This window comes from Dreissena polymorpha, chromosome 9, assembly GCF_020536995.1.
Source record: "Dreissena polymorpha isolate Duluth1 chromosome 9, UMN_Dpol_1.0, whole genome shotgun sequence".
NCBI classification, from domain to species: domain Eukaryota; kingdom Metazoa; phylum Mollusca; class Bivalvia; order Myida; family Dreissenidae; genus Dreissena; species Dreissena polymorpha.
The window spans coordinates 37,456,773-37,484,344 of NC_068363.1; the positions used below are offsets into that span (position 1 = coordinate 37,456,773).

Genomic DNA, 27,572 nt, shown 5'->3' on the forward strand with positions numbered 1-27,572 from the left:
TACCGACTCATACAATGCGACCTTTACTTAATATTTAAAACAAGTATTTAGTCTGGAACTTCGTCTTATAATCGAATTCATCTTTACCTGGCGTGGGAATCATGTTTGGTGCGTATGTCTGTCCTGGTGAGGGAGTGGGAACCATGCCTGGAACCCACGTTGGATACATTCCTGGGGCGTATGTTCGTCCAGGTCCTGGGGTTGGAATTTTATCTGGTGCGAACGTGTATCCTGGAGCGGGCGTCGGAACCATTCCTGCAACCCATGTTGGGTATTGGCCTGGGGGGAATGTTAATCCTGGTCCTGGTGTTGGAATCTTGTTGGGAGCGAAGGTGTATCCTGGCTGAGGTGTTGGAACCATTCCTGGTACATACGTTGGGTACATGCCTGGCGCATATGTGCCACCAGGATATGGCGTCGGGATCTTATTTGGAGCGTATGTAACTCCTGGGGCGGGTGTAGGAACCATGCCCGGAACCCACGTGGGGTACATTCCTGGCGCATATGTCAGTCCTGGGCCAGGGGTTGGAACTTTATCCGGTGCATAGGTGTATCCTGGTTGGGGAGTTGGAATCATTCCAGCAACAAATGTTGGGTATTGGCCTGGGGGGAATGTTAATCCTGGTCCTGGTGTTGGAATCATGTTGGGAGCGAAGGTGTATCCTGGCTGAGGTGTTGGTACCATGCCTGGTACATAAGTTGGGTACATGCCTGGCGCATATGTGCCACCAGGATATGGCGTCGGGATCTTATTTGGAGCGTATGTAACTCCTGGGGCGGGTGTAGGAATCATTCCTGGAACCCATGTTGGGAACTGCAGTGGCGCATAGGTGCCACCCGGATATGGAGTTGGAATCTTTCCTGGAGCATATGTAACACCAGGTGCTGGTGTAGGGACCATTCCTGGAACCCATGTAGGGAATTGACCGGGAGGATATGTCGAACCTACTCCTGGTGTTGGAACCATGTTTGGAGCAAACGTGCTTCCTGGCATTGGTGTGGGTACCATTCCTGGAATCCAAGTAGGGTATCGTCCGTCTGGACCTGGAGTGGGAATCTTGTCAGGTGCGAATGTCATTCCCGGCGGGCCAGGTGTAGGAACCATTCCTGGTATCCAGGTTGGGTATGAGAATGGAGCATACGTACTTCCTGGAGCAGGTGTAATTCCTGGAACTAACCATGGAGCAAACGTTACTCCTGGTGCTGGAGTAGGGACCATTCCTGGAAGATAGGTCGGGAACTGTCCAGGTGCGTAAGTACTGCCTGGTGCTGGGGTTGGAATAATATTTGGTGCATATGTTGATCCAGGTTGAGGAGTTGGAACCATTCCCGGTACATATGGAGCATACGTCTGGCCTGGTGCTGGAGTTGGCTGAGGACTAGGTGTAGGAAAATATCCTGGAGCAAACGTCTGGCCTGGTGCAGGTGTGGGAACCAAGTATGGGGGATAAGTAAACCCGGGTGCAGGAGTCGGTTTCATTCCTGGTACCCATGTGGGGAACTGTCCTGGAGGATAAGTGCTTCCTGGAGCAGGGGTTGGTATTCTGTTCGGTGCAAATGTAACACCTGGGGCTGGCGTTGGGACCATCCCTGGTACCCATGTTGGGAATTTTCCTGGGGCATACGTGCTTCCTGGTGCTGGCGTTGGAACCATATTAGGTGCGTATGTCATTCCTGGCGCAGGCGTAGGAGCCATTCCAGGAACCCATGTGGGGAATTCCCCTGGCGGGAACGTAAAACCTATTGCGGGAGTCGGAATTTCCCAGGGTGCATATGTCACATGCGGGGCCGGTGTTGGAACCATTCCAGGAACCCAGGTTGGGAAGTTTAATGGAGCGTAAGTACTTCCTGGTGCTGGGGTAGGAATCTTTCCTGGAGCAAATGTAACACCTGGTTGTGGCGTGGGGACCATTCCTGGAACCCATGTAGGGAACTGACCAGGAGCATAGGTCGAACCTATTGCTGGTGTTGGAATCATATTTGGAGCAAACGTGCTTCCTGGCATTGGTGTAGGTACCATTCCTGGAATCCAAGTAGGGTATCGTCCGTCTGGACCTGGCGTGGGAATCTTGTTAGGGGCAAATGTCATTCCCGGGCCAGGTGTAGGAACCATTCCTGGTACCCAGGTTGGGTATTGGAATGGAGCATACGTACTTCCTGGAGCAGGTGTAATTCCTGGAATTAACCAAGGAGCAAACGTTGCATGTGCTGATGGAGTAGGGACCATTCCTGGTAGATAAGTTGGAAACTTTCCAGGGGCGTACGTACTGCCTGGAGCTGGGGTTGGAACAAGATTTGGTGCATATGTTTGTCCTGGCTGAGGAGTTGGAACCATTCCCGGTACATATGGAGCATACGTCTGTCCTGGTGCTGGAGTTGGCTGAGGACTAGGTGTTGGGAAATAGCCTGGAGCAAACGTCTGGCCTGGCGCAGGTGTAGGAATCAAGTATGATGGATAGGTGAAACCAGGTGCGGGAGTCGGTTTCATTCCTGGTACCCATGTTGGGTATTGTAACGGAGCATATGTGCTGCCCGGAGCTGGTGTTGGAATTTTATCTGGAGCGAAGGTTACACCAGGTGCTGGAGTAGGAATCATTCCTGGAACCCATGTTGGGAACTGCCCTGGTGGGTATGTAAATCCAGGAGCTGGAGTTGGAACCATATTTGGTGCAAACGTTTGACCAGGGGCGGGAGTCGGAACCATTCCCGGTACCCATGTTGGATACTGACCGGGCGGATATGTACTTCCATATGCTGGTGTTGGAACCTTGTCTGGGGCAAATGTAACGCCCGGGGCTGGAGTTGGGACCATTCCAGGGACCCATGTAGGGAACATCCCTGGTGCAAAAGTTCTACCTGGACCAGGCGTTGGAACCATATTTGGAGCGTATGTTACACCTGGAGCTGGGGTCGGAACCATTCCAGCAATATATGTTGGGAACTGACCTGGAGGAAATGTGAACCCAGGGGCTGGCGTAGGAATCATGTTCGGAGCGTATGTAACTCCAGGGGCGGGTGTAGGAACCATGCCTGGAACCCATGTTGGGAACTGCAGTGGCGCATAGGTTCCACCCGGATATGGAGTGGGAATCTTTCCTGGAGCATATGTTACACCAGGTGCTGGTGTTGGGACCATTCCTGGAACCCATGTAGGGAATTGGCCGGGAGGATATGTCGAACCTACTCCTGGTGTTGGAACCATGTTTGGAGCAAACGTGCTTCCTGGCATTGGTGTGGGTACCATTCCTGGAATCCACGTAGGGTATCGTCCGTCTGGACCTGGCGAAGGAATCTTGTTAGGGGCGAATGTCATTCCCGGGGCAGGAGTAGGAACCATTCCTGGTACCCAGGTTGGGTATTGGAATGGAGCATATGTACTTCCTAGAGCAGGTGTGATTCCTGGAATTAACCAAGGAGCAAACGTTACTCCTGGCGCTGGAGTAGGCACCATTCCTGGAAGATAGGTCGGGAACTGCCCAGGTGCATAAGTACTGCCTGGAGCTGGGGTTGGAATAAGATATGGTGCATATGTTGATCCAGGTCGAGGAGTTGGAACCATTCCCTGTACATACGGAGCAAACGTCTGTCCTGGTGCTGGAGTTGGCTGAGGACTTGGTGTTGGGAAATATCCTGGAGCAAACGTCTGGCCTGGCGCAGGTGTTGGAATCAAGTATGATGGATAAGTGAACCCAGGTGCGGGTGTGGGTTCCATTCCTGGTACCCATGTTGGGAATTTTCCTGGTGCGTACGTTAATCCAGGGGCTGGAGTTGGAATTTTGTTCGGAGCAAATGTCATGCCTGGTGCTGGTGTCGGGACCATTCCTGGAACCCATGTGGGGAACTGTCCTGGAGGATAAGTGCTTCCTGGAGCTGGGGTTGGAATCATGTTTGGTGCATACGTCATGCCCGGAGCAGGTGTAGGAACCATTCCGGGAACGTATGTCGGGTAGAGCCCAGGAGCAAACGTTTGACCTGGAGCCGGTGTTGGTATTTGCCATGGTGCGTATGTCATTCCAGGGGCGGGCGTTGGTACCATTCCCGGAATATATGTTGGGTACTTCAAAGGCGCATACGTGCCACCTGGATATGGCGTTGGTACCTTTTCAGGAGCGTAAGTGACTCCTGGTGCAGGTGTAGGAACCATACCAGGAACCCATGTTGGAAACATTCCCGGTGGATATGTACTTCCTGGTGCAGGGGTTGGAATCATGTTTGGCGCAAAAGTTTGACCTGGCATTGGTGTAGGAATCATTCCTGGTACCCAAGTAGGATACAATCCATCAGGTCCTGGTGTTGGCATTTTATTCGGAGCGAAGGTCATTCCTGGAGCTGGTGTTGGTGCCATTCCAGGTACCCACGTAGGGAACATGCCTGGAGCATACGTTAAACCTGGGTATGGTGTGGGTATCTTATTTGGTGCGAAAGTAACCCCAGGGGCTGGCGTGGGAACCATTCCTGGTACCCATGTAGGGAACATTCCTGGTGCATATGTGCTTCCTGGAGCGGGTGTTGGGATCATGTTCGGTGCAAAAGTAAACCCTGGTGCTGGAGTGGGAATCATGCCCGGATTCCAGGGCTTCGGCGTAGTCGGAGTTTCACAATAGGGAACTTTGCAGCAGGCGTCCCTGGGGTCCGTGACCAGGGTACAATCTTCAGGAACGTCATACTTGTTGCACCTGAACAAACAACGGGGATGCTAAAAGCTCATGGAATTTAAAAATGTACATACAAACAAAGTTGTAACAATTTCTTTAATTTAAAACAACTGTTATAAACTAAACAAAGTTAACAAACGTACACAAACAAGTTTGTAAAAAAATATCAAGTGAAATAAGGTCTGTTTTAAAAAGGAATAGTGCAAATCAATGTGTATACAGCCACGGCTGCATTCACAAAATCGCGCACATGCAAATGCGCTCACACACGGGATCTATCGTGCACATACAATCATAGAACATACCTGTCTCTACATCTGTAAACACCTGTCATCTCGTCCTCACAGACGCACTGTAAGTCACAGCCATCATTCCATTGCTCTCCTTTCTTGAATAGCACTCCGTTGTACATGCATCCCGTGGCTGTGGAAATAGATAGACGGTAAATAAAATAACCCTATGTTGTTCGTCAATACGATTTTTTCTGGTGCATGTACTACTCGTATGTTGTTCGTCAATGCTATTTTTTCTGCTTAATATACTACTCGTTCATTTTATTGAACGATTATGCGAACACCTCGACCGAAAATATCATATGTTGTAAAATCTTTTCATTTATCGACCTGAAGGTCCGTACTTTTTTCATGAAATGACTTTTTCTTGGACACGTGAATTCGTGTATATTTTAATTGGGGGAAAAGTAACGAGTGTCGATTATTTTCTGATGTGTATGGGGGGGATTCGTGGACCGGTCAATCCATGAAATCAACTAAAATGTTTGCCCAACGAATCATAATGATTTAACTCTTCACCACTTAGATAAGTATTTTCACGCATGTGTAGTCCCTTAGAAAGTTATGTTTAATTTAAGACCTTTCTTACTAGATTCGAGTTTTAAGGCATCATTTCCAAACCTCAGATACTGATGAGCAGCAAACAGCATAAAACCTGAACAGATTGCGAGTTACTCGCAGGCTGTTCTGGTTTTATGCTGTTTGCACATAGCCATTTTCACTTTGCGTATAAGTGGGAAATTGTTAACATCAGATGTCTGATAAAATGCTCCACCTTTCGGGGCTGGGGTCGGCGTGGCGCCCGGTGGTGCCGGGGTAGGCACAAGGTTGGCAGGACAGTATGCCTTCTTGCAGCACGGATTGTACTGGTCAGTAATGAGGCGACATCCGGCTGGAAGATCGTCGAACTTAGGGCACCTGCAATATACATATACACGTGATTCTCGTTCTGAAGACACTTGGATCAAGGTTACAATATACTAAATTTTTTTGGAGTGCAATTATACTCTCTAAAAACATGAACATCATTTATTTGAAGACACGGTTCTCTGTAGGGTCACTTGCCATGACTTTATTTTAGTATATTTCTGTGTGCATGTGGCAGGGAAAACATTGTTGTTTACTAGAAATTCACTCTTTTATCTGAAGATTGGAGACTACATAAGACTTTGACAGATGGCGGGAAACCCTCATGAACTGGATAAAAGCCGGTAAATAGATGGCCGTAAAACAGTGACTTTTGATTCGTGACGAGTTCTTTCTTACATACCGCGTGACCTATCTTTTTTATTGCTTAAATCAATTCGGCTTGAAATGCTCTTCGAGAAAAGGTATGGTTATGAGGGTCTCTATGCGCAAAAGTTTGATTTTATTTTTCGTTAAAGTTATTGCTTTTTCATTGAATTTGTGTAGGAAATCGTTTGGTATATTGTGACCTCAATGAAAACGCGTGAAGCGTCGTCCGAGATTAGCAGGTAAAGTCCGCACTCTCAGCTTTAGCTAGATTTTCGTGAAGAAGTAATTTCCTTTTAACGAATAAATCCAAAAGAGAGGAAAGTGTCGTCCCGGACTAGCCTGTGCGAACTGCGCATGCTAATCTGGGACGACACTTAACGCTCATACATTAATCACAGAATTTCACAGAGCGAGTCATATACCCAATATCAATCATGCGAGTCTTGTTTTTGTTTGAAAATTAACATAATGTTGTTTTTTTAAATGCAAAACAGTTTTCTAAATAGCATTCGTACTATAATATAATCGGGTTAAATAAACAATCCTTTATTAACATAGACGCGTGTTTTATTATTGATGCTTAAAATGTAAATGCAAGCTTAAGAATACAGATACGCGTGTTTATGGGTTGAATGTAAATTGCATGCACATTTAATTAACCAACACTTACATTTCTGTACATCTGTAATGACCGGTCATAGAGTCCAGACACTCGCAATTGTACTCGCATCCATCTCGCCACGTGTTCCCTTGCTGGTACATGTTGCCCTTGTAGATACAAACTTGGGCTGAAACAGATCAAAAGATGTAGAACAGCGACTCATACGTATCTCCGCCTATAAGTTACACGACATATTGTGAAAGAATATTGTCTTGTTTTCTCTGCAATTCATGAAAACATACAAAACAAAGAAATTACTGTAATGCCTCTACGTTTTAGGACGCTAAAACAGTATTATTGTTTCGGTTCCGAAAATAGTGATAGTCAAAAATGTTCTTCACATACAATGTCCGAAAATTCGGAGACCCGCTTGCAATATGCCTAATGCTTTGTATGTTCATATATTCTTGTGCATAACGTCATTAATAATAGCTAGTGTATGTATATACCACAACACTTAATACTGAGGATATGTTTAAAAATAAATAAAATATAATCACGTTGTGTTTGACTTTGTTTTACCGAAAGATAGTCTAATGTTATTCGATGACGACAGAGTACGATTTTGAGCATTTGATAGGCTGGTGTAAGAAGTTTTAATTGGACCCAAATAAAATGTGGCGATTTTATTTCGTTGTCTTGTTAACAATCAAAAAGACGGAGTGTACTGAAATGAAAATTGACACACGTGAACGAAACACTAATTTGTATAAGCATGCTTTACGTATTTGGTACTATCGGCATCACACAGTTGACAATTGCAACAACCTCAAATCCATCAAGCAGAAGTTGTTTTTTTTTTACTATGACACCTTCATTAACTATCGAGTGAAGCCATTGTTTTTTACCGGTATGCATGCATATTTACACAAATTTCCTTTTCACATTAACAAGCCGGGTTTTATTACCGTTATCTGGTTGTATATTAGGTTGATTGTGATACAAATACCACTGTCTGGGAAAATCTTGGCGTCCGAGTCACAAAACAATATGTTGTGTTATAAAGAGGTTGTCCGAATACTTAGTGTGTCCGAAAACTTACATTAATTATAGTAGTAAATTATTATTATAGAAAACATGATAATTTGGCAAAATATGCCACAGGTGGAAGTAACGTACCCAGGATAGTATTTTTCATATATATATTTTTAGGAGCCCAATATATTCAAATAAATATATAAAATCATGTTTAATAAGAAAAAAATTGACAAAGAGCCATGAAAAAAAATCCCCACCCTCTGATATTGGAATCATAACAAGGTCATTAACTAGACTTTATTATAGACCTGTCTTCGCGGGCCGCAAAAAGTGGTTGCATACGCATGCATTATTTGACACGCTTCGTTGTTTCAAAGGAATAGGACGCGAGCTATCGATTAAGGGGCAAAAACTCAAAAATATTGTTTGAAAGTCTGTAGAAGATTTATTCGGGTTGACAAACGGACTCGAAATATTGCTCGGTTTTTGACCGACTGTGAGTTAACGGCTGGACAGATATTTTTGAAGTTAACTTTTTTTGAAAGGTTGTCCAATTGCCCATAGGAGGATAAATGGATGCTTTTGATTAAAGCTACTTTTGACATTTTGCGGCCAGCGAAGACAGGTCTATGATAAATTCTAGTTAATGACCTTGTTATGATTCCAATATCAGAGGGTGGGGATTTTTTTTTCATGGCTCTTTGTCAATTTTTTTCTCATTAAACATGATTTTATATATTTATTTGAATATATTGGGCTCCTAAAAAATAAATAAAAAAAAATACTATCCAGGGTACGTTACTTCCACCTGTGAAATATGCCAGCTGAATCACCATCGATTGCATAAAAAGAGTAAATATAAAGTTGTGCATGTGTTTATGTTGTCGGTAACGGAACATACGTGCTGGAGTTGTAGATGGTCCCATAGTTGGGGAATAACCCGGAGACGGCGCCATTGTCGGCAGCGGTGTCGGTGTGGCGTGGCCACCATCAATCACACCTGGTGGAGCCGTCGGTGGAGTTAAGAAACCAGTTGTCTGATTTTTTGTGTTTTGGAAGACGCATTTTGGTTCCTGACAGCAAAGTGGGTCACTTGAACTTTTGACTAGAGTACACTCAGCCGGGAGCTGGCCAAAGTGGGGACATCTGTAAGGAAAAGTGAGGATATATATGACGCATCTTTACCGTTAAACTTGGGTAGTAAAGAGATAATAAAACGTGCATCAATTCAACTGCTACTTTAATTAGCTGCATGAATTGATGTTAATTTTTTTTTAATTTGAAGCATTTACCTTTCATTGCATGTGTACACGCCAGTCATAGAATTCTCGCACGTGCATGCATAGTCACAACCATCGTACCACTGTTGACCTTGTGTGTAATAGTTGCCCTTATAGACGCACACATCTAAAATGTCGAGTATTCTAATTGTATTGACTGAGTATTGTGTAGTCATAGTGAAGTTATATTGTATTTATCCATTATTAAACTAAAAACGTTAGTATTTTACTTAAATACAGTAATGTTATTGATAGCGCAAAATTCTCAAGCGCAAAATCCTGTAGTGGTTTTTCATGTGCATTTCAATTATAACGATGTTACTACTTCGTCTGATTTACCCGCGCCTAATTTTAAAAGCCCCGGGGGAAACTTTTCTTTAAATTATCCATATAAAAATGTATAGAGCGTTTGTTAAACGATAAATACACTTAAAGCATCTATTAAGTAAATAGTTATTCAGCAATATTTTTTATGAAAATATTATACCATATAAAACGTCGATATGCCCCTTTATACAATCTGTCTCTAAACATTTAGTTTCCAATCGGCCCCTAATACAGTAGCCACATTACATGGCTTCTAGTTATATCCTAGAACTTACTCGGTGGTGGTGTAGGGGGTAACGGAGTCGGGCCAGGCGTGAACTGGGGCTGAGGCGTGGGTTCGTTGCATTCCGGAATCTGGCAGCAAGGGTTCCTTGGATCTCGGGCCAGACGGCAATTTGCGGGAACTTCTACATACTTCTGGCATCTGATTATAAACCAACGACACCGATTAGAATTATAATATTATATTTACACTTTAATTTCGATGCAACCTCAATGCATGCACTTGTATGCAAAAGTAACCAGTGACACGAACTTGACCCAATAAGAGATTTGGTGCATTAATTCCCCAGAATACTTCAGTAGTATGGTGTTGTAGTCTATTTAGTTAAACCGAATCAATCGCGACAAAATTCTCCATATGCAATTTTGGTAACTGTTTATACTTACTTTTCAAGACATCTGTATTTGCCGGTACCAGCATCCAAACACTCGCATGTAAATTGACAGCCATCGTCCCACCTCTGTCCTTGTGAATACTGCACTCCCTTGTACACGCAGTACGCTGTTCGGAAGAGACAACAGAGTATGTTTGTTTCACCCATTTAAGCCTAGTGGACTCTCCCATCCTTCTAAATTGGATCAATTTATTTCCAAAATTAGGGATGTCTAGTATATTTATTTCTATATTTAGAATATTTCGTACAGAAATTTCTTTAAGCAAACAGTGCAGACCCTGTAGCTTTTGTAATTCAGCGTTCTAAGAAATTCAGTCATACTGCATGTGCGTAAAGTGTCGTCCGAGATTAGCCCGTACAGTCCGAACAGGCTAATCAGGGACGACACTTTCCGCTTTTATGGTATTTTTAGTTTAATTGAAGTCAATTCTTAGCAAAAATCTAGTTATTTTATATTTTCTTAAAACTAGGTTTAGTTTCGCCACTTACTCAATGGGGAGGGTGTCTCCCCTGTCCTAGGGGTCGGCACGTTGGCGGAACCCGTCACTTCCCCAGGGGGAGCGGTGGGGATCTGGTAAGGTGTGGTTGACTGACCCGGAACCGGTGTCGCTCCCGGGGGAGGAATGCACGACGGTACGGTGCAACATGAATCTTCAGGGTCTGTTACCATCTTGCACATGGCTGGCATGTTGTTGTAAGTTGCGCATCTTAAATAAAAGAGATTTTTTTAATAATAGCTTATTCTTTATGTTGAAAAGTATTGCCAATCGAAACTTACTTTTAAAAACACAAACTTTTTTTACCTTTCAGAAAATCAATCAACGTGTCACATTGTAAAATTAATTATCATATAATAAATTCATGCTTGATATAAACATATAATCATGTATACCTTTAAATTTGATGCATTCATAATTCTATTTTTTTTTATAAGAATGTTGCATTACCACCTACCTCTCATTGCATGTGTACAGTCCCTTGTCTGAATCGTCACATCGGCACTTGTATTGACATCCATCCTCCCAAGTCTCACCCTGGTTGTAGTTCACTCCCTTATACACGCAGTATTCTGAGAACAAGAAGAACAATCGATATGAATGTGAGAAAACGGGGTTAAATACATGTGCGTGAAGTGTCATCTCAGACTCATCAGGGACGACACTTTCCTGCTAAAATGGATATTCGTCAAGTCGAGACTGAATTTGAACGAAAATTCAATTAAAGAAAAAGAGTTTTCCCTGATTAGCATATATGTGCGGAATGCACAGGCTAATCTTATACGATACTTTACGTACACGAATTGAACCCTTACAGAGCGATGCTCGAATTGATTGAGGTAGATCTTTAAGTATAAGTATATACATTACAAATGCATCTGTAAACATGGTCAAGTGGTGGAATATTTTAAAGAATATAGCGCTTACTGAGTGGTGGTGGATTCGTTGGCGCGACAGTCTGTCCGGGTGGGGGCGGGGTTGGTGGTCGTGTAGTTCCGGTTGGCACGAACACTGTTGAGCTGAAGCCTGACGGGATGTTACATCTGGGTTTCTTGCAACATGGGTTTGCAAAATCGGTAACAAGCGTACAGTACTGAGGCAGATTGTTGTACCTCTGGCAGCTACAAGCAAAGTCAACGATCAATTGAGCGTCGTTCTCGGAAAACTGGGCTTAATGCATGTGCGTAAAGTGTCTCCCAAATTAGCATGTGCAGTCCTCACAGACTTATCAGGGACAACACTTTCCGCCTTCGTTGCATGTGCGTTAAGAAGAGACCTTCTTAAAACTAAAAAAAGACAAACGGAATGTGTCGTCCCTGATTAGCCTATACGGGCTGCACAGGCTTATATGGAGTGACACTTTATGAACATGCATTGTGTCCAAAACAAGGCTATATTGCGTTCAACAACTTTATAAAGTGGCTGGATACTGTACGATTTTATAAAACTATTTTCTAAATGTTGTATTACCAATGGCAATTATTGACATCTACTAAAATCATCAAATCAAAATTACATGATCGGAAATCCTCAATGTAAATACATTTCAATAGAACCCAATATTTCCCGAAATTACAATTCAAACTTGATGCCAAGAATTTACATTAAATGTAAATAAAATCTTATACAATACACAGTAGAAACATAATACATATTTTTAATTTAGACGTGCTTGTCGCGTAAAATAGGATTTTTTTCAGGATCCTATTTAGAGATTGTCCAAAATTTTATCACATTTTTAAAAATATGGAAAAAAAACGTGTAAGACATTCATCTACTACAAAACTGCAAACAGAAAAAACTAGTTTTGAACGGTATTTTCCTCGTTTGGGCTTAACCAAAATTCGCAAAGAAACAAACACAAACCTCTCGGTGCATCTGTAGAGGCCAGACTCGGAATCCGTGCAGACGCAGTTGAAGTCACAGCCATCTTGCCAAGCCTGCCCTTGTGTGTATCGCACGCCTTTGTACTCGCAGTAGCCTGGGGACCGTTTCAATAAACATTGTAATACACATTTACGATACGATACATTATTCGAAGATGCATAATTTCTAAAGTCCATATCATATGTTTATAAATTTTCAGTACTTAATTACTTACATTGGCATCTCTAGCGCCGTATATATTTGACGAGCATAGCGAGCTAGTTCGTCTACTTATTCAGATTACAATATTCTCTCGTAAGTTAACATTGTCGTACGATTGTTTATGAAACGGCCCCTGATCAGTTAGACGGATAATTGGGCTGTACGCACAATGTTTTGAGTGTTTTTCCAGTAAATGGATTCTTTTGCAACAAACCTAAATAAGGTTTTGCTTTGTATTTTTGGTTTTTGTTTTGTTCCGATTAATGATATGTATATTTATTGTATAATAATAAAAGCCGTGTAAACTGCAACGTGTGTGCATTATTATTGTAATAAGATATGACTGTACACCAAATGTATTTATTGATTTTGCATTAGGGGGGAGGGATGCTCTTCGTACAAGCGTAAATAACAATAAAGGTTTTGTCTTTGCCTTTGTCTCATTAAATATATGCTCTAACTATATGAGTCGTGTTCTGAGAAAACTTGGCATAATGCATGTGCGTAAAGTGTCATCCCAGATTAGCCTGTGCATGCCACATATGTTAATCAGGGACGACACTTTCCGCCTAAACTTTATTTTCGGTAAGGAGGGACTTCCTTGAAACTAAAAATACCATAAAAGCGGAAAGTGTCGTCCCTGATAAGCCTGTGCGAACTGCAAAGGCTAATCTGGGATGACACTTTACGCACATGCGTTAAGTCCAGTTTTCTCAGAACGCGTCTCAATTTAATACACGCACCAGTTCCCATTCCAGTTCCAATGTACGTTCCAGTAGGAGCAGGCGTTGGAATAAGCGGATTCGTCCCGGGGGTGGTGGAAGAAGGGCAGCTGGGCATCACGCAACAGCTTGGATCCTTCGGGTCGGGCAGGAAAGTGCAGGTCTCATCAACGTTCGGGTACTCGGGACATCTGACATGAGTAAATGAAGGTCGACGTTTTGATATTAACCCATTGATGCCTAGTGGACTCTCCCATCCTTCTAAATTGGATCAATTTATTTCCAAAATTAGGGATGTCTAGTATATTTATTTCTATATTTAGAATATTTCTTACAGAAATTCCTTTAAGCAAACAGCGCAGACCCTAATGAGACGCCGTATCATGCGGCGTCTCATCTGGGTCTACGCTGTTTGCCAAGGCCTTTTTTCTAGACGCTAGGCATAAATGGGTTAACATGATGATTGCATGCATTTTTATCAACTTAAATAGCAAATTTTGCTTTTAAGCCCTTGAACAGAAATGTATACTGTTTACTACTTCTTAACGAAATGCCTTTTATCAAATTTTGAAGCGCAATATAATATGTTATAATGTTTGCGCATTATGAATGCTATGTATTTCTATTTGTATATTCAGCAAGACGTCAAATATTACGTCGTTCAAAAACGTCGTCATATAAGTCAACAAGTAACGAACGTAACTGTGATCAGATGAAATATAACTGACACGCACCTTGTAAGGCACCTATACTGGTTATTAACAGCGTCCTCACAAGTGCACTGGTAGCTACATCCATCGTACCAAGTCTGACCTTGTTGATATTGAGCACCTCCATACACGCAATACTCTGAAACATTTATTTGAAATAAGCAACGTACAATATGAGCTACATCATGCAACCGCGCCATCTGGTAAACTCTGGATGCAGCAGACGATTTATTACATACGGAGGAGTCCTGAGATAGCCTATGTATCACGATTGAATCTGGTAAGGTGCCACGATATCCGCATAAGGCGTACGGTCCATTTAACCATGACGCGGATCATATCTCTATTCAATATTTTTTTAATTAGCGATGTTAAATATGCTCAAACATGTGTACCACCAATATTATTCAAATACAATGGAAAGTTGACTAAAAGGAGTAAAATGCATTTCAATTAAATTTTTGAGTGAGTACACAAAAGTAACCCATGCTGTAATTACCGCCAGGTGGTCTGACTGTTGTTTGGCGCAATTCACCGACGTGCGTGACGAAGTTCACACCAAAATTGCATTTGGGGATGTCGCAGCATTCGTTAAGGGGATCCTTGATCATGTAGCATGACGCAGGCATAGGTGGATAGTGCACGCACCTGTCGAAATCATAAAATGGAAGGTATATTTCGAGAAATCAGCTGTTGAAATATATTTGCTCGAAACTAACACCACTATCACACATTTGTTTTGTAAATAATAAAATCGTGGCTAAACAATACATAAGAAATGAACAACGCTAACGCTCGGCAATATATCCCTTTTGAAGCTCCTACTCGGGATCTCTCCTAAACTTAACCGAGGAGCTTAGGGTTTATGAGCGACACTTAGTCTAGTCATGGGGGAATCCGAAGTGATATAAAATTCTGCTACGTATTTAAAGGTAACATAATGCAGCCAAAACATGAAGTTGAAGAATACGTAATAGTACAAACACCCAACCATATAACTACCCACCCAATCAACAAAACATCCACCCAACCACTAACCCGTCCACGGGGCAGAAAAAAACGTTAGTTACTGATTAAATAATATACGACATTAATTGTAAACGTAAATTCAAAGTGTAAATGTTCTGACGCATTTGTTAAAATTGTTCACAATGTCAAATTATTAACAAATCAGTATTTATATGTAATAATTTTGTGAGAAGCTCCTTACTTCTCAGTACATGTGTAGTGTCCGGTATTTGCATTGTCACAAATGCAGTTAAACTCGCAACCATCCTCCCAGGTTTGACCCTGAGTGTATTGAGTGCCGTGGTAAAAACAATAACCTGGAAAAGAAGCGATATACTGCAAAATGACACAAATGCGTCGTTTGAAAATATGACATCGGATTGTTGTAATTGATAACATACGGGTGTGCTTATTTTCCTCTGAATAAAATTAAGAAGTTTCATTATATACAATACATCTACTATTTAGGTAAAGCAATACAAGTAACATCTCAAACATAATATTCCTCACCGATTCCGCCGCCGAAATTGGTTCCCGGTTGCACTGTGGGTGGTGCCGGAGTGAATCCTGGTGGATACAGCGTCACGTAAGCGGTGTATTGGCCAGAATGTACTTCCATCAGAGTGGGAGGAGCAACAATCACGTGGTTCTGTGTTGCCGGCAAGAACACGGGGATCTGCACGGGGATCTGATGTGTGATTGGATCTGGGGTACACGACGGTGTCATACAGCATTCGTCGTTTGTGTCTACTTCCAGGTGGCAGGACGGAGCCAAGTTCGGGTATGAGGGGCATCTAAACAGAATTTGACACAGATTATGGAATACGCGTTTGATGCTTTAATCTTCCTCGTTATTTGTTTTGTTTCGTAAAAAACAATTCATGTATCAACCTCACACTAAAAATAGTAAATCACTTTATAAGAGATTATTCTGTATTATTTAATAGAAATTATTTATGTTCTTATGCTTAGTTATCGGCAATCAGCCTTTGTTCTACACTGTGTGCGAACGAATGGGTCGGATAACGAAGTAGCAATGCTACCAATTGACCAGCCATCTAACAAGTGGTGATCCGAGAATAGCGGTCACTCGTCGACAACGGTCACTTTTGCCATTTCCCTCGACCGACCTCTATCCTCAGTTTGACTGTACACACATACGTGTCGAGACATGCGTATATAAAGAGTATTCGCGTATGTATTTAGTATGTGTGTTCAATTATTGTTTACGTCTTATGGTGTGGTCTTTTCGTCTTTCCCTGTATCGTACAAGACTAGCTGACGGTAACACGAATGACTCTTATAATAATATTTCTGAAGTTTCGCTATTCCTTTCTCGTAAAAATATGAGCCAATATTTACCTATTTATGCTTAGTTGACTCTCCCATCCTTCTTAATTGGATCAATTTATTTCCAAAATTAGGGATGTCTAGTATATTTATTTTTATATTTAGAATATTTCTTACAGAAATTCCTTTAAGCAAACAGCGCAGACCCTGATGAGAAGGCGCATCGTGCGGCGTCCCATCTGGGTCTACGTTGTTTGTCAAGGCCTTTTTTTCTAGACGCTAGGCATAAATGGGTTAAGGATGTAACTTACTTCTGTTTGCACGAGTATAGACCGGTGGCGGCATCCTTACAGAAGCACGCGAAGTCACAGCCGTCTTCCCAGGCCTGGTTCTGGACATAGAGCTGACCTTTGTACAGGCAGCCATCTGCGAAAATCACAGTGTATAATTAATTTAATTTCTCACTTTAATTTACAATATGTTTTTTCAATTTCAGTTATAGGAAAAATTTAAGTGTTGCTTTATTTTAACAGCACTTTAATGTATTTTATGATAGTTTATGTTAAATTGTCTGTGTGCATGTTTGGAGCTGTCTGTATAACTGTGGCATGGCTTTACAAATTTGTTTCTACTAGCATTGCAGAAACGGACATGCGTCTATCTTTCTTGACAGAAAATGTTTGCATTATTTATCTCTTTTTTTGATCTTCTTTTTCTTTACAAACCCAAGAGATGCTCTTCGTCGATGGAAATACTCCATAAAATATGAGTAAAATATTAAAATACAACTAAAACATATAAAGTTAATATACTTAGACTTGGTGGGACGAAGCCCGTGCCTCCGCTGCCCGTGGGTGGGGTTTGACCGCTCGGTAGCGTAGGTCTGATCTGGGTCATACCTTTATTGAAGAGAGAATAGTCAAAGGCATTTGTAGATAAAACACAATTGATACAACGTATTAGCTTCAGAACTGAAAAAATGCCAAACAGATATTGCGAAATCGGCTATGGGAGACGCAGCTTGCTTTCATTTTTGATGAGTAACAAAGTAAGTTGGAATCACTTATGGCTTTTAACAAATGTTATACATAAGAATTCTATACAATCCATTATGAAATGTTGGATAGTACAATATCAAAATAAAACATACTTAACCATGCGCCGCTTTAAACATGTGTAACTTTTAAAATAGTAGACTTATAGAGACAATGATCTCTTTTGTCATTGTTTGTTAAATCGATGTATATGTTCACAAAACGGCCCTAAAATGCATCTTTTAAACAACATACTATCATGCTTATATGTTGATTTTTGATAGCACGAAACAAATAAGGATAAATGTATGCTACATTTTAAAAGCCAATTTCTATGTTTTCTACATTGTTAATAGAATATCATCCAGTAATCGGTACAAGGACAAAAATAAATATAGGCAGCTATACTACCCAAAGTAGTTGATTGAAGAAACCTCTAAGATAAGAACATATTGTATTATAATTTAAAATGGATTGGTTAAATGCTTCGAAAACGTTCCAGAATTATCTTGCATGTATGTTTTTTTTTTAAATATTGTTCTCAAAGTGATCTTCCCCAAATGTTGGAAACATACAACTACAACTTTTGTTAAAATTTTGTATTCTAGTCTACACTGTTCGTCAACACTTTTATTGTATATATGTCCTCGTGGGCTTAAATGCCTTATTGGATTGAAATAAACTGTCTGTCTGTCTGTTTGTCTATTTCGCGGCTACGTACCAGATGGTGGGCGGAGGACGGTGATGGCACCTCCGTTTCCAATCGTAGATGGCGTGATGGAGGAGGTATAGAAGGTACCGGTGGAGCACTCAACGATTGGGCAACACTCACCGGCCTTCTTTACCGTTGAACATGCCTGTGGAAGGTTGTTGTAGCTCGGGCAGCTAAAAGTATATTTAACCCATTTATGCCTAGTGGACTCTCCCATCCTTCTAAATTGGATCATTTATTTCCAAAATTAGGGATGTATAGTATATTTATTTCTATATTTAGAATATTTCTTACAGAAATTCCTTTAAGCAAACAGCGCAGACCCTGATGAGACGCCGCATCATGCGGCGTCTCATCTGGGTCTACACTGTTTGCAAAGGCCTTTTTTATACGCTAGGCATAAATGGGTAAATATATATTTATTCGCATATTGTTCAAAATATCGACACTTTCTTATTATTTGCCATTAGACGAAACTGAAGGTGAACTAAAAATGAGAAAAAGTAACACGACTTAAGGATTTACAGTAAGTTTTTAGAAATCTGTAAAATACTAAGCACTCGTGTAACGATTAAGGCGTCTGTAATTAACCCATTTATGCCTAGCGTATAGAAAAAATGCCTTGGCAAACAGCGAAGACCCAGATGAGACGCCACATGATGCGGCGTCTCATCAGGGTCTGCGCTGTTTGCTTAAAGGAATTTCTGTAAGAAATATTCTAAATATAGAAATAAGTATACTAGACGTCCCTAATTTTGGAAATAAATTGATCCAATTTAGAAGGATGGGAGAGTCCACTAGGCATAAATGGGTTAAATTAAGCAATCAAATACGGTTACTACTATTTCTATCGCAATGTTCCAACCTGTTAACACATCTATAATATCCGTAGATGGCGTTCTCGCAAGTACACGTGGTGTCACATGACGTGTTCCACGTGTCTCCTTGCTGGTACAGTTTGCCTTCATAGACGCAGCGGTCTGAAAATAATACCGGCCATGATTGCTGATTTATACCTAGTTTCGATGTTCCTAATATGAATTAATAAGAAGCTCATTAGTGCTTTTGTGAACATAGGTTGTTTATGCAAAGTCAAATTTTGGTCATGCTTAAAAATAATGCCTCTTTAACTTTGTATTCAGTTTACAACAAAGAAATACGTAACTTTAGAGGTATTTTTTTGTAATTAACAACTTGCAGTATACAGCTTTGTCATTTAAAAGCAATTCCTTTTTAAAGATGTGTGTAGTTAATCAACTCACCATCCGGTCCAGGTTGAGCGAGCTCGTCGGCTATAAAATAAAAGACAGTCAAAATGCGTAGATACGAGATGCATACACATTTTGCGGGTAAACGAAAAACGGTGATAAAAGAAATACGATTGTCGGTTCCTCTAATATAGGAATTGTTTGTGGCTAAGCGAAACAACGGTGATAAAAGAAATACGATTGTCGGTTCCTCTTATATAGGAAATTTGTGTTTTTAATTTGTGAAAAAACGAAGTGTTAGATTTGCTTGCACCCTATCAACTATTTATTAACTGCGATAAAAAGAGCTCCAAAGAAATCAATCAGCCTAACTAGTGACAGCCACATAAAAATAAATAGAATACATGTCCATATAGGCATACATTCCAGCGAAAATGTAACATTTGTACTTAAGGCAAATACATGTTCATATAGGCATACATTCCGGCGAAAATGTAACATTTGTACTTACGGCACATGTCGCAGTATTTACGGCAGTTCTGGGCGGCCCATCCTCTGTAGTCGACGCAGACGCTCTTTCCGTAGCTGCTGCACGTGGACAGCACGTCCACGCAGGGTGGGTGAGCAGTGGGTTGGATACCTGATGCACGAAGCAACAAAGTTTTCACAAAAAATGCATTGAACTTTATGTTCTTGAAAGTAGTCAAACAAAGGCGAAATACTCATTTTTGAAGTACATGACTATATAATTATATAAATGGCACGTGCATTGCGAATGTAAAATGACATAAATTAAATAGCACAGATTTTCTTTCATATGTATAATTTTCAATAAAGTTCCTTTAAATATTACTAAATTTACCACAGTGTAATGCTTGAGACGCGCTCTGGGAATACGGGGTGTAAATATATGTGCGTAAAGTGTCGTACCAGATTGGCTTGAACAGTCCACATAGGATAATCAGATTCGAAACATTACGTCTTGACTAGTTTCGCTTTAAAGAGACTTCTTGAATATGCGTCAGGGACGAAACTTAAATAACGCACATGGTTTAAGCCCCGTTCTCCCATAACGTGGCTCCCGTATTGTAAACGTGGCATCGTATTCATCATACTCACCCACGCCGTTACCACTGATGGTACCAGTTCCTTGGAAGCTTCCTGTCTGAGAACTGAACTCACACACGGGCTTCGCGCAGCACTCTCCCGCGGGTGTCTCCATGTGGCAGTAGGGAGGGATGCTGGAGTATTTGGGACATCTGGGACAGAAAAGGATGCCAACATTACAATTTACTGTTTTATAATACTGCACCACGTAATAACTGTCACATATATGATAATGTTTACAATAAAAACTGCGCAACTTATTAACTGTTACATATACGAATTAGTTTACAATCGAAATTGCATCACATAATTACTGTCACATATAAGAATTTGCTTTCTTATAAAACTGTACTACGTAATAACTGCACCATATAATAATATGTTATGTTTCAGACCCGTTTCACAAAAAATAAAAATAAGAAAAGGGTACTAAATTGGAATTTTCTTTCTTTTAAAACTCCAGCACATAATGACTGCAACATATAAGAATATGTTAACAATCAAAACTGCACCACATAATAACTGTCACATATAAGAATTTGCTTTCTTATAAAACTGTTCAACAAAATACCTGTACCATATTAATATGTTATGTTGCAAACCCGTTTCTCAAAATAAAAATAACTGTACCGTATAATAACGTGTTTATCTACAAAACTTGTATCGCATAGTTCCGTTGTTTTTTCGGGGTAAATGTATGTACTTACAGTTCCTCACACGTGTATAGGCCGCTCTTAGAGTCATCGCAGACACACTGGTAGTCACATCCGTCGCGCCAACGCTGACCCTGATAGTATTGCTTCGTTTTGTAGACGCACACATCTGGAAATGCAAAAACAATAATATGCTTTTTTTAAGTATAATAACTCAATTTATTCATTGGCTATATCATATAAAGGTGACATATTTTATAATATGAGCCTAGTCGTTGGAAAACTGGGCTAAATGCATCTGCGTAAAGGGTCGTACCGGATTAGTCTGTGCAGTCCGCACAGGCTAAGTTGGGACGCCCCTTTTCGAATAAACTGGATTTGGTTTAGAAAATACTTCCTTTAAACATAAAAATCCAAAAAAAGGGGAAAATATAGCCCCTGATAAGCCCATGCGGACTAAACCGGCTAATCTGGGTCAACAATTTCGACACATGTATCAACACCAGAAGCCCGGTTTTCCCAGAACTAGGCTCATATCACTTGACAACACAGCAGTGGTGACGTTTGTAGAGGGCGGATTAACCCATTTATGCCTAGTGGACTCTTCCATCGTTAAATATTGGATCAATTTATTTCCAAAATTAGGGATGTCTAGTATATGTATTTCTATTTTAAAATATTTCTTACAGAAATTCATTTCAGCAAACAGCGTAGACCCTGATGAGACGCCGCATCATGCGGCGTCTCATCTGGGTCTACGCTGTTTGCCAAGGCCTTTTTTCTAGACGCTATGCATGAATGGGTTTAGCTTACCAATGCCAGCTGGTGAGACTCCGTGGCCACTGGACTGTTGAACGGTCACCTGGGGGTTGAAATTGCAAACTGGCTGTAGGCAGCATTCGCCCGGCTGTGTTACCAGGGTGCAGTCCGTTGGCAAGTTGTAGTACACCGGGCACCTGTGATCAAGTGTTTCAATCATTGCTTATTTGCACATATTAGGCTTCTATTTATCAAATACAAATCTAATGGGTATTCACGTTAGAACATATTGACGACAATACATTCTATCACGTAAGAACTATTGATCGTCGTAAGCGTGCTACTAACCTGTTGTTACATTTATATCGGCCGGAAGCTCCGTCTTCACAGATGCATTCGTACTCGCAACCGTCGTACCATTTCTCGCCGGTGGCGTAAGTTTTACCCTTGTAAGAGCACTGTCCATAGTAACCAACATGCGACGTAGAGTCTCCGCAGTAACCGCAGAACAACTGGAAACATAAATACGTTTGAGGTAAAATACAACATGTTTGCGTCAATCGGAGATTCCGACCATAAATCTGAAATACTTAAATAAAAATTGCATTCAAACTAACGTGAATGTTAGCCCATACTGTATTACATCGAATATTGCTTCACACTATGTAAAGGGAATATCGGTTAACGTTGTATTCAAATATCGATTACGTTATAGTATGTAGACAATATTCAATATGCAAATGTTATTTATTTAAATGCGGGATTGGTAAACACAGGTTTTACCTGGCAACTCTGGGCAAAGAATGAGTTTCGGTCGGCACAGATGTCGCGTCCATAGGACTGGCAGGCGGGGTCCGTGTCGACACATTTTGGAGGAGCGGCAGTGTAGAGAGCTGATTTACAAAAAGAAATTGTTATATAAGGCATCCGAGACTCGCTCTGTGAAAATGGGGTTTAATACATATTCGTAAATTGTCTTCACAGATTAGCCTGTGCAGACCGGGCAAAAAGTTTGGTCCCTGATTAGCCAGTGCATTCTGCACAAGCTTATCTGGCACGACAATTTACTGAAACGAATAAAACCCATTTTCCCACAGCGAGGTTCATTTGTTAAAAGTCGAATGTATACTAAGATCAAGCTTATAATTATTATACGCATGATGTTTAATCTAACCGCATTTTAACTTTGCAAAACTATTGTTACTAAAATCTCAACTGCTGCTTTAGAAACATACGCTGGCAAAATCCGCAAAACTTGGCGCAGTGGGTTTGTGCCCAGGATTGGTAGGTCTTACAAACGTCGGCACCGTAGGAGGCGCAGTTACTTTCGACATCTTTGCAGGGATCGGTGGGTAGAGTTGCCCCGGAAATGGATGGTTGCATCTTTGTGACTAAAATAAAGAGGAATCCAATAATAAATACATGAAAAATATATTAACTGCTATGCACGTATTACACAACAATACTAATTAAATAGATTGGAAGATATCAATTATTGTTTCCAAAAAAACGTTATATAAGACACAGTTTTTCCTACCTTTGCACATCTGAGTCAGCAGATTGTTGGTTATGCTGTCGAGATTATCATACGCGTTCACATAGAAGGCGTTCTGGGATGACGGTGCGTCCACGATGTTGTTCAGCTCTGCGTGATTCACCTGGCTACCGACGCCGACTGCGAGTATCCCGACGTTTTGCTGTCCGAGCTTCTGGGCGGCGGCGATGGCGGCCTGTGAGTTGGCGGATCCACCATCAGTGATCATAACGGCGATACGTGGAACGTCCCCACGGGCGCCGTGGTTCTGACTCATAACTTGGTTTCCGACGAAGGTAAACGCATCTGCATCGTTGGTGCCACCGCCGAGATATGTCATCGCCTCAACAGCTTTCAGTGCCTAGTATTATATTTAACCCATTTATGCCTAGTGGACTCTCCCATCCTTCTAAGTTGGATCAATTAATTTACAAAATTAGGGATGTCTAGTATATTTATTTCTATATTTAGAATATTTCTTACAAAATTCCCTTAAGCAAACAGCGCATACCCTGATGAGACGCCGCATCATGCGGCGTCTCATCTGGGTCTACGCTGTTTGCCAAGGTCTTTTTTTAGACGCAAGGCATACATGGGTTAAAATACGAAGTAATTATACCGTGAAATAAATGGAATAGGATTTATATTAAAAAATAACACAGTATACCTGTTTAAATTACAGTTGCATTGCTGGTTATATGTCTTACCTCAGGACGAGAAGGGTGCTGGGTCAAAGAGAACTCCAATGAAGGATAGCTGCCGTATTTAACCACACTGACTTGCACGTTGTTTGGGCCGACGTTTAGCTTAGTCATGACATCCTAGAGGGACGAAAGAAAAGTAAGTAAATCAACCACGTTTTCTGACTAAACAAATACATCTGTAAACGAAAAACTTGTTTGGCATAGGAGATTAATATATATCATCGTGTTACTAAAGTATTCATATAACTTCTTGTATAAACTAGTTATCAACCTTGAGGAAATGCTCTAGTTTGGCGAAGTTTGTTTGTCCAACGCTCGTAGATGAGTCGACCATGAAGACAACGTCAGCTTTCTGGAGACAACCTGTCATGGAAAATATCATTCATCGGTGCGTGTGCATATACATATATATGGTCGTATTTTGTAACCATTCAGCTTGTTGATTTTATTTTTAAAATTTTAAAAAAGAACACGACTTAGTGTTGTGGTAATTTTTTTTAATTGTAAATAATGCGTAATTTGTAACTTGTTTCTAACCTTAGTGTATTTTACCGGAAAATCATTTATAATTTTTTGAAAAGATGAACAGTTAATTTAATGAAAATCAAATTCAGAAAACGTATCTATGGCTTTAATTTCATTTGGTGATACGTGTGATCACAATGTATAATATGTTAAAACATGTCACTGTGTGCGCGAACTGTTTACGCCGTCTTACATTCATAAATTATTAAAAAAATCACATTCACACAAATATTAGAACCGTCAAATACACATTTCTTAACGCGTTGTAGGCATTTGTGGGTACTGTAAGTTACCGTGTATAAGGCGTAGTGTTTACCTCAAAATTTCTAATTAAACAGCATGTGCGCGTTATACATTGATACAACGCTATCCTGGCTGCTAATTTTCGAAAAAAATGTGTCATGTAATGATGCACTTACTGCTTGGTGCAGGAAGCTTGGAAGGGTCTGGTGGCAACTCTGGAAAAGATCAGTTAATAGATTCATCTAAACTGTTAATAAGTAGATCTGAGTACAATTTATTAATGATAGTTTTCATGTTTGCTTATAAATAAAAAAAATGCCAAAATGTAGATGTAAAAAAGTACACACATACCGTTGCATAATTTTGTTGCAAGTATGTCCTTCAAACTTGACAGGGCGTCGAAGTTATTGGCGGTATAGAGGTGGCGGGAGTCGGGGTCCGAAGCCAGCGTCTGCAGCTCGTTCATGTTGACACCGTTGCCAATACCAACCGCGTAAATGATGACACCATTGTCTTTTGCCGTCTGCGACTGCAACTTTATGGTGTCAATTGTTCCCGACGGCTGGTTGGTGAGAACGACCGCCACGTGTGGGGCGTCCGCCCGCCCTCCGTGCAGAGGGCTAAAGGAAGAACCCGTCACATAACGGATCGCATTCGCCAGAGCAGGCTGACCACCGTTGTACTGAATCGACATGATGGCGGCCTCCAAGGCAGCCTTGTCGCTGTACTGGTTGAGGTCAAACTGGTTCTTGGCCCCAGTGCCAAATGTGACAGCACTGACTTGGACCTTGTTAGGCCCAAGCTGCATGTTGTTCGACACATCCCTTACAAATGCTAATTGTTTGATAAAGTTTTGCTGACCGACATTGTCGGATGAGTCTATTAAAAATGTAATATCCGCTTTTGTGTCACAACCTGAAACATAATGTAATAACGTATTTAAAAGTATTACTGTCATAATAAATTATGATCATTTGTTTGTTATCAATAAATTATGTATTATTGATATGCATGTTGAACAATGAAAAGAACTAGTGCAAACGATTTAATTTATAAATATACCAGTTGTAAGAATGTGTCTCGGATATAATGTTTTATTATTTGTGTATTTTGAACATCGTTTTTGAACATGAGTTACGTTATTTTTTTTTTTTATTTGTTTTGTCTGTAGTATTTTTTAGCATATCTTCCATATACTATTACGTAACATGAACGAAGCTTTCTTTTGCGTTATAACAAGATGCGATTTTGTGTTTTCTCTCCCAGACACTATCAGTATTTTATGTGCTCAGTCTAACCCATTTATGCCAAGCGTCTAGAAAAAAGGCCTTGGAAAACAGCGTAGACCCAGATGAGACGCCGCATGATGCGGCGTCTCATCAGGGTCTGCGTTGTTTGCTTAAAGGAACTTCTGTAAAAAATATTCTAAATATAGAAATAAATATACTAGACATCCCTAATTTTTGAAATAAATTGATCCAATTTTGAAGCTTGGGAGAGTCCACTAGGCTTAAATGGGTTAAATAGATTCTATTGGCGTTACAGAATGCCAATGTGCGAATCTAGCACAGATCTTAATCGTGATGACCTCTAACACCGCAGAACATGTGATCGTTTCAAGATAAGGTGCTAGGCATCAAGGGAAAGGCCCTTATCGTCGCAACGACTGTCACTTTCTCATCACAATTTTAATTTCGTGATATCTTTCTTATGGCGTTGCTTTTGTGCTTAAATCTGACTAAGGTATGCTTGAAAATATAGATGATAACAACAAATCGTCCATAATGACGCCGTGTCTAAACAATATGTTACGTTTTTCAATAATTTTCTTTAAATTGTTGCTGATAAAACATATAAATCTATAAATAAAAAAAATGTTACTGTTCCAAATAATTTAAATATTGAATGTCCATTCAGTGTGGTGCATAAAATGCTCAACATTACCTATTCTAACTATATTAATACATACGAAATAACATAGTACTCTTTCAATAGATGTAGGCTGTAAAAGCTTTAAATTTAACAAAATCAACTCGTACTTAAAACTGAAGCAGACAATTAAACAACTTATAAAAAGAAAACATTGAACTATTATTACATACACACACACACACACAATTCCCAAAACAATACAAAGCAATTATTGTTCCGTTAGTATCCTCTTCACACAAACCTTTCATCAATTGTTATAGTTAATTTTATTTTGCAATAAAACATATACCTGCTTGCCTATGATCAATATATTAATATGTTTAAATCAATCGAAGGCATAGAGAATACGTTATTCCATCACTCACCCGTCTGGGCCCTTGCCGCCCCGAAGGTAACGGCAAGAGCAAGAATGATAGAAGCTATCATTCCTACCGAAAGTCGAAATATGACTTCCAGAGATTTGACGCCGCTTTTATAGAAGGTCAGGACTGGGAAGGGGGATGTCTCGTGACTTGTGGCCCTAAAGGGAACGCGCTTTTATCAATGGGAGTGTGACCCTTGCGAAAAGGTGCACACAGCGTTAGGGAGTGTTTGGCCAATCAAGGATCCGGTTCATGTCAATTTAGGACTTGAATTGTGTTTCATAACATATTGAAACATTATGAAAGACATTTATTGAAATCAAGGGCGATATGCCATATGTTAACTATATAGGTTTTATATAAGAGTAATTATGAAA

At 40.6% G+C, this 27,572-nt stretch overlaps 1 protein-coding gene across 11 annotated transcripts in view; it reads right to left on the reverse strand.

Annotated features, from left to right (window-relative positions):
- Nucleotides 1–27,331, reverse strand: part of LOC127846468 (uncharacterized) — a 57,223-nt gene extending 29,892 nt beyond the window's left edge. Inside the window, exons 1-37 of one of the 11 annotated variants that reach the window (XM_052377731.1) lie at nt 27,199–27,331; nt 25,253–25,816; nt 25,078–25,116; nt 24,405–24,496; nt 24,137–24,250; nt 23,433–23,790; nt 23,131–23,286; nt 22,679–22,788; nt 22,244–22,407; nt 21,950–22,092; nt 21,191–21,305; nt 20,496–20,635; nt 19,888–20,016; nt 19,431–19,460; nt 19,034–19,148; nt 18,178–18,341; nt 17,235–17,321; nt 16,734–16,848; nt 15,643–15,926; nt 15,335–15,449; nt 14,624–14,772; nt 14,149–14,263; nt 13,436–13,605; nt 12,471–12,585; nt 11,532–11,725; nt 11,062–11,176; nt 10,597–10,814; nt 10,100–10,214; nt 9,706–9,854; nt 9,116–9,230; nt 8,725–8,969; nt 6,855–6,972; nt 5,724–5,866; nt 4,961–5,078; nt 3,391–4,676; nt 2,077–2,166; nt 88–1,065 (exon numbers count right to left, since the gene is read on the reverse strand). In XM_052377731.1, the coding sequence (XP_052233691.1) occupies nt 88–1,065; nt 2,077–2,166; nt 3,391–4,676; nt 4,961–5,078; nt 5,724–5,866; nt 6,855–6,972; nt 8,725–8,969; nt 9,116–9,230; nt 9,706–9,854; nt 10,100–10,214; nt 10,597–10,814; nt 11,062–11,176; nt 11,532–11,725; nt 12,471–12,585; nt 13,436–13,605; nt 14,149–14,263; nt 14,624–14,772; nt 15,335–15,449; nt 15,643–15,926; nt 16,734–16,848; nt 17,235–17,321; nt 18,178–18,341; nt 19,034–19,148; nt 19,431–19,460; nt 19,888–20,016; nt 20,496–20,635; nt 21,191–21,305; nt 21,950–22,092; nt 22,244–22,407; nt 22,679–22,788; nt 23,131–23,286; nt 23,433–23,790; nt 24,137–24,250; nt 24,405–24,496; nt 25,078–25,116; nt 25,253–25,816; nt 27,199–27,259 (7,528 nt within the window). In that variant the 5' untranslated portion in view covers nt 27,260–27,331. Of the gene's footprint in view, nt 1–87; nt 4,677–4,960; nt 5,079–5,723; nt 5,867–6,854; nt 6,973–8,724; nt 8,970–9,115; nt 9,231–9,705; nt 9,855–10,099; nt 10,215–10,596; nt 10,815–11,061; nt 11,177–11,531; nt 11,726–12,470; nt 12,586–13,435; nt 13,606–14,148; nt 14,264–14,623; nt 14,773–15,334; nt 15,450–15,642; nt 15,927–16,733; nt 16,849–17,234; nt 17,322–18,177; nt 18,342–19,033; nt 19,149–19,430; nt 19,461–19,887; nt 20,017–20,495; nt 20,636–21,190; nt 21,306–21,949; nt 22,093–22,243; nt 22,408–22,678; nt 22,789–23,130; nt 23,287–23,432; nt 23,791–24,136; nt 24,251–24,404; nt 24,497–25,077; nt 25,117–25,252; nt 25,817–27,198 lie in introns of all 11 variants that reach the window. The other 10 variants (XM_052377730.1, XM_052377727.1, XM_052377729.1 and 7 more) reach the window with 10 other exon arrangements.
- Between the last annotated feature and the right edge of the window lie 241 nt (nt 27,332–27,572).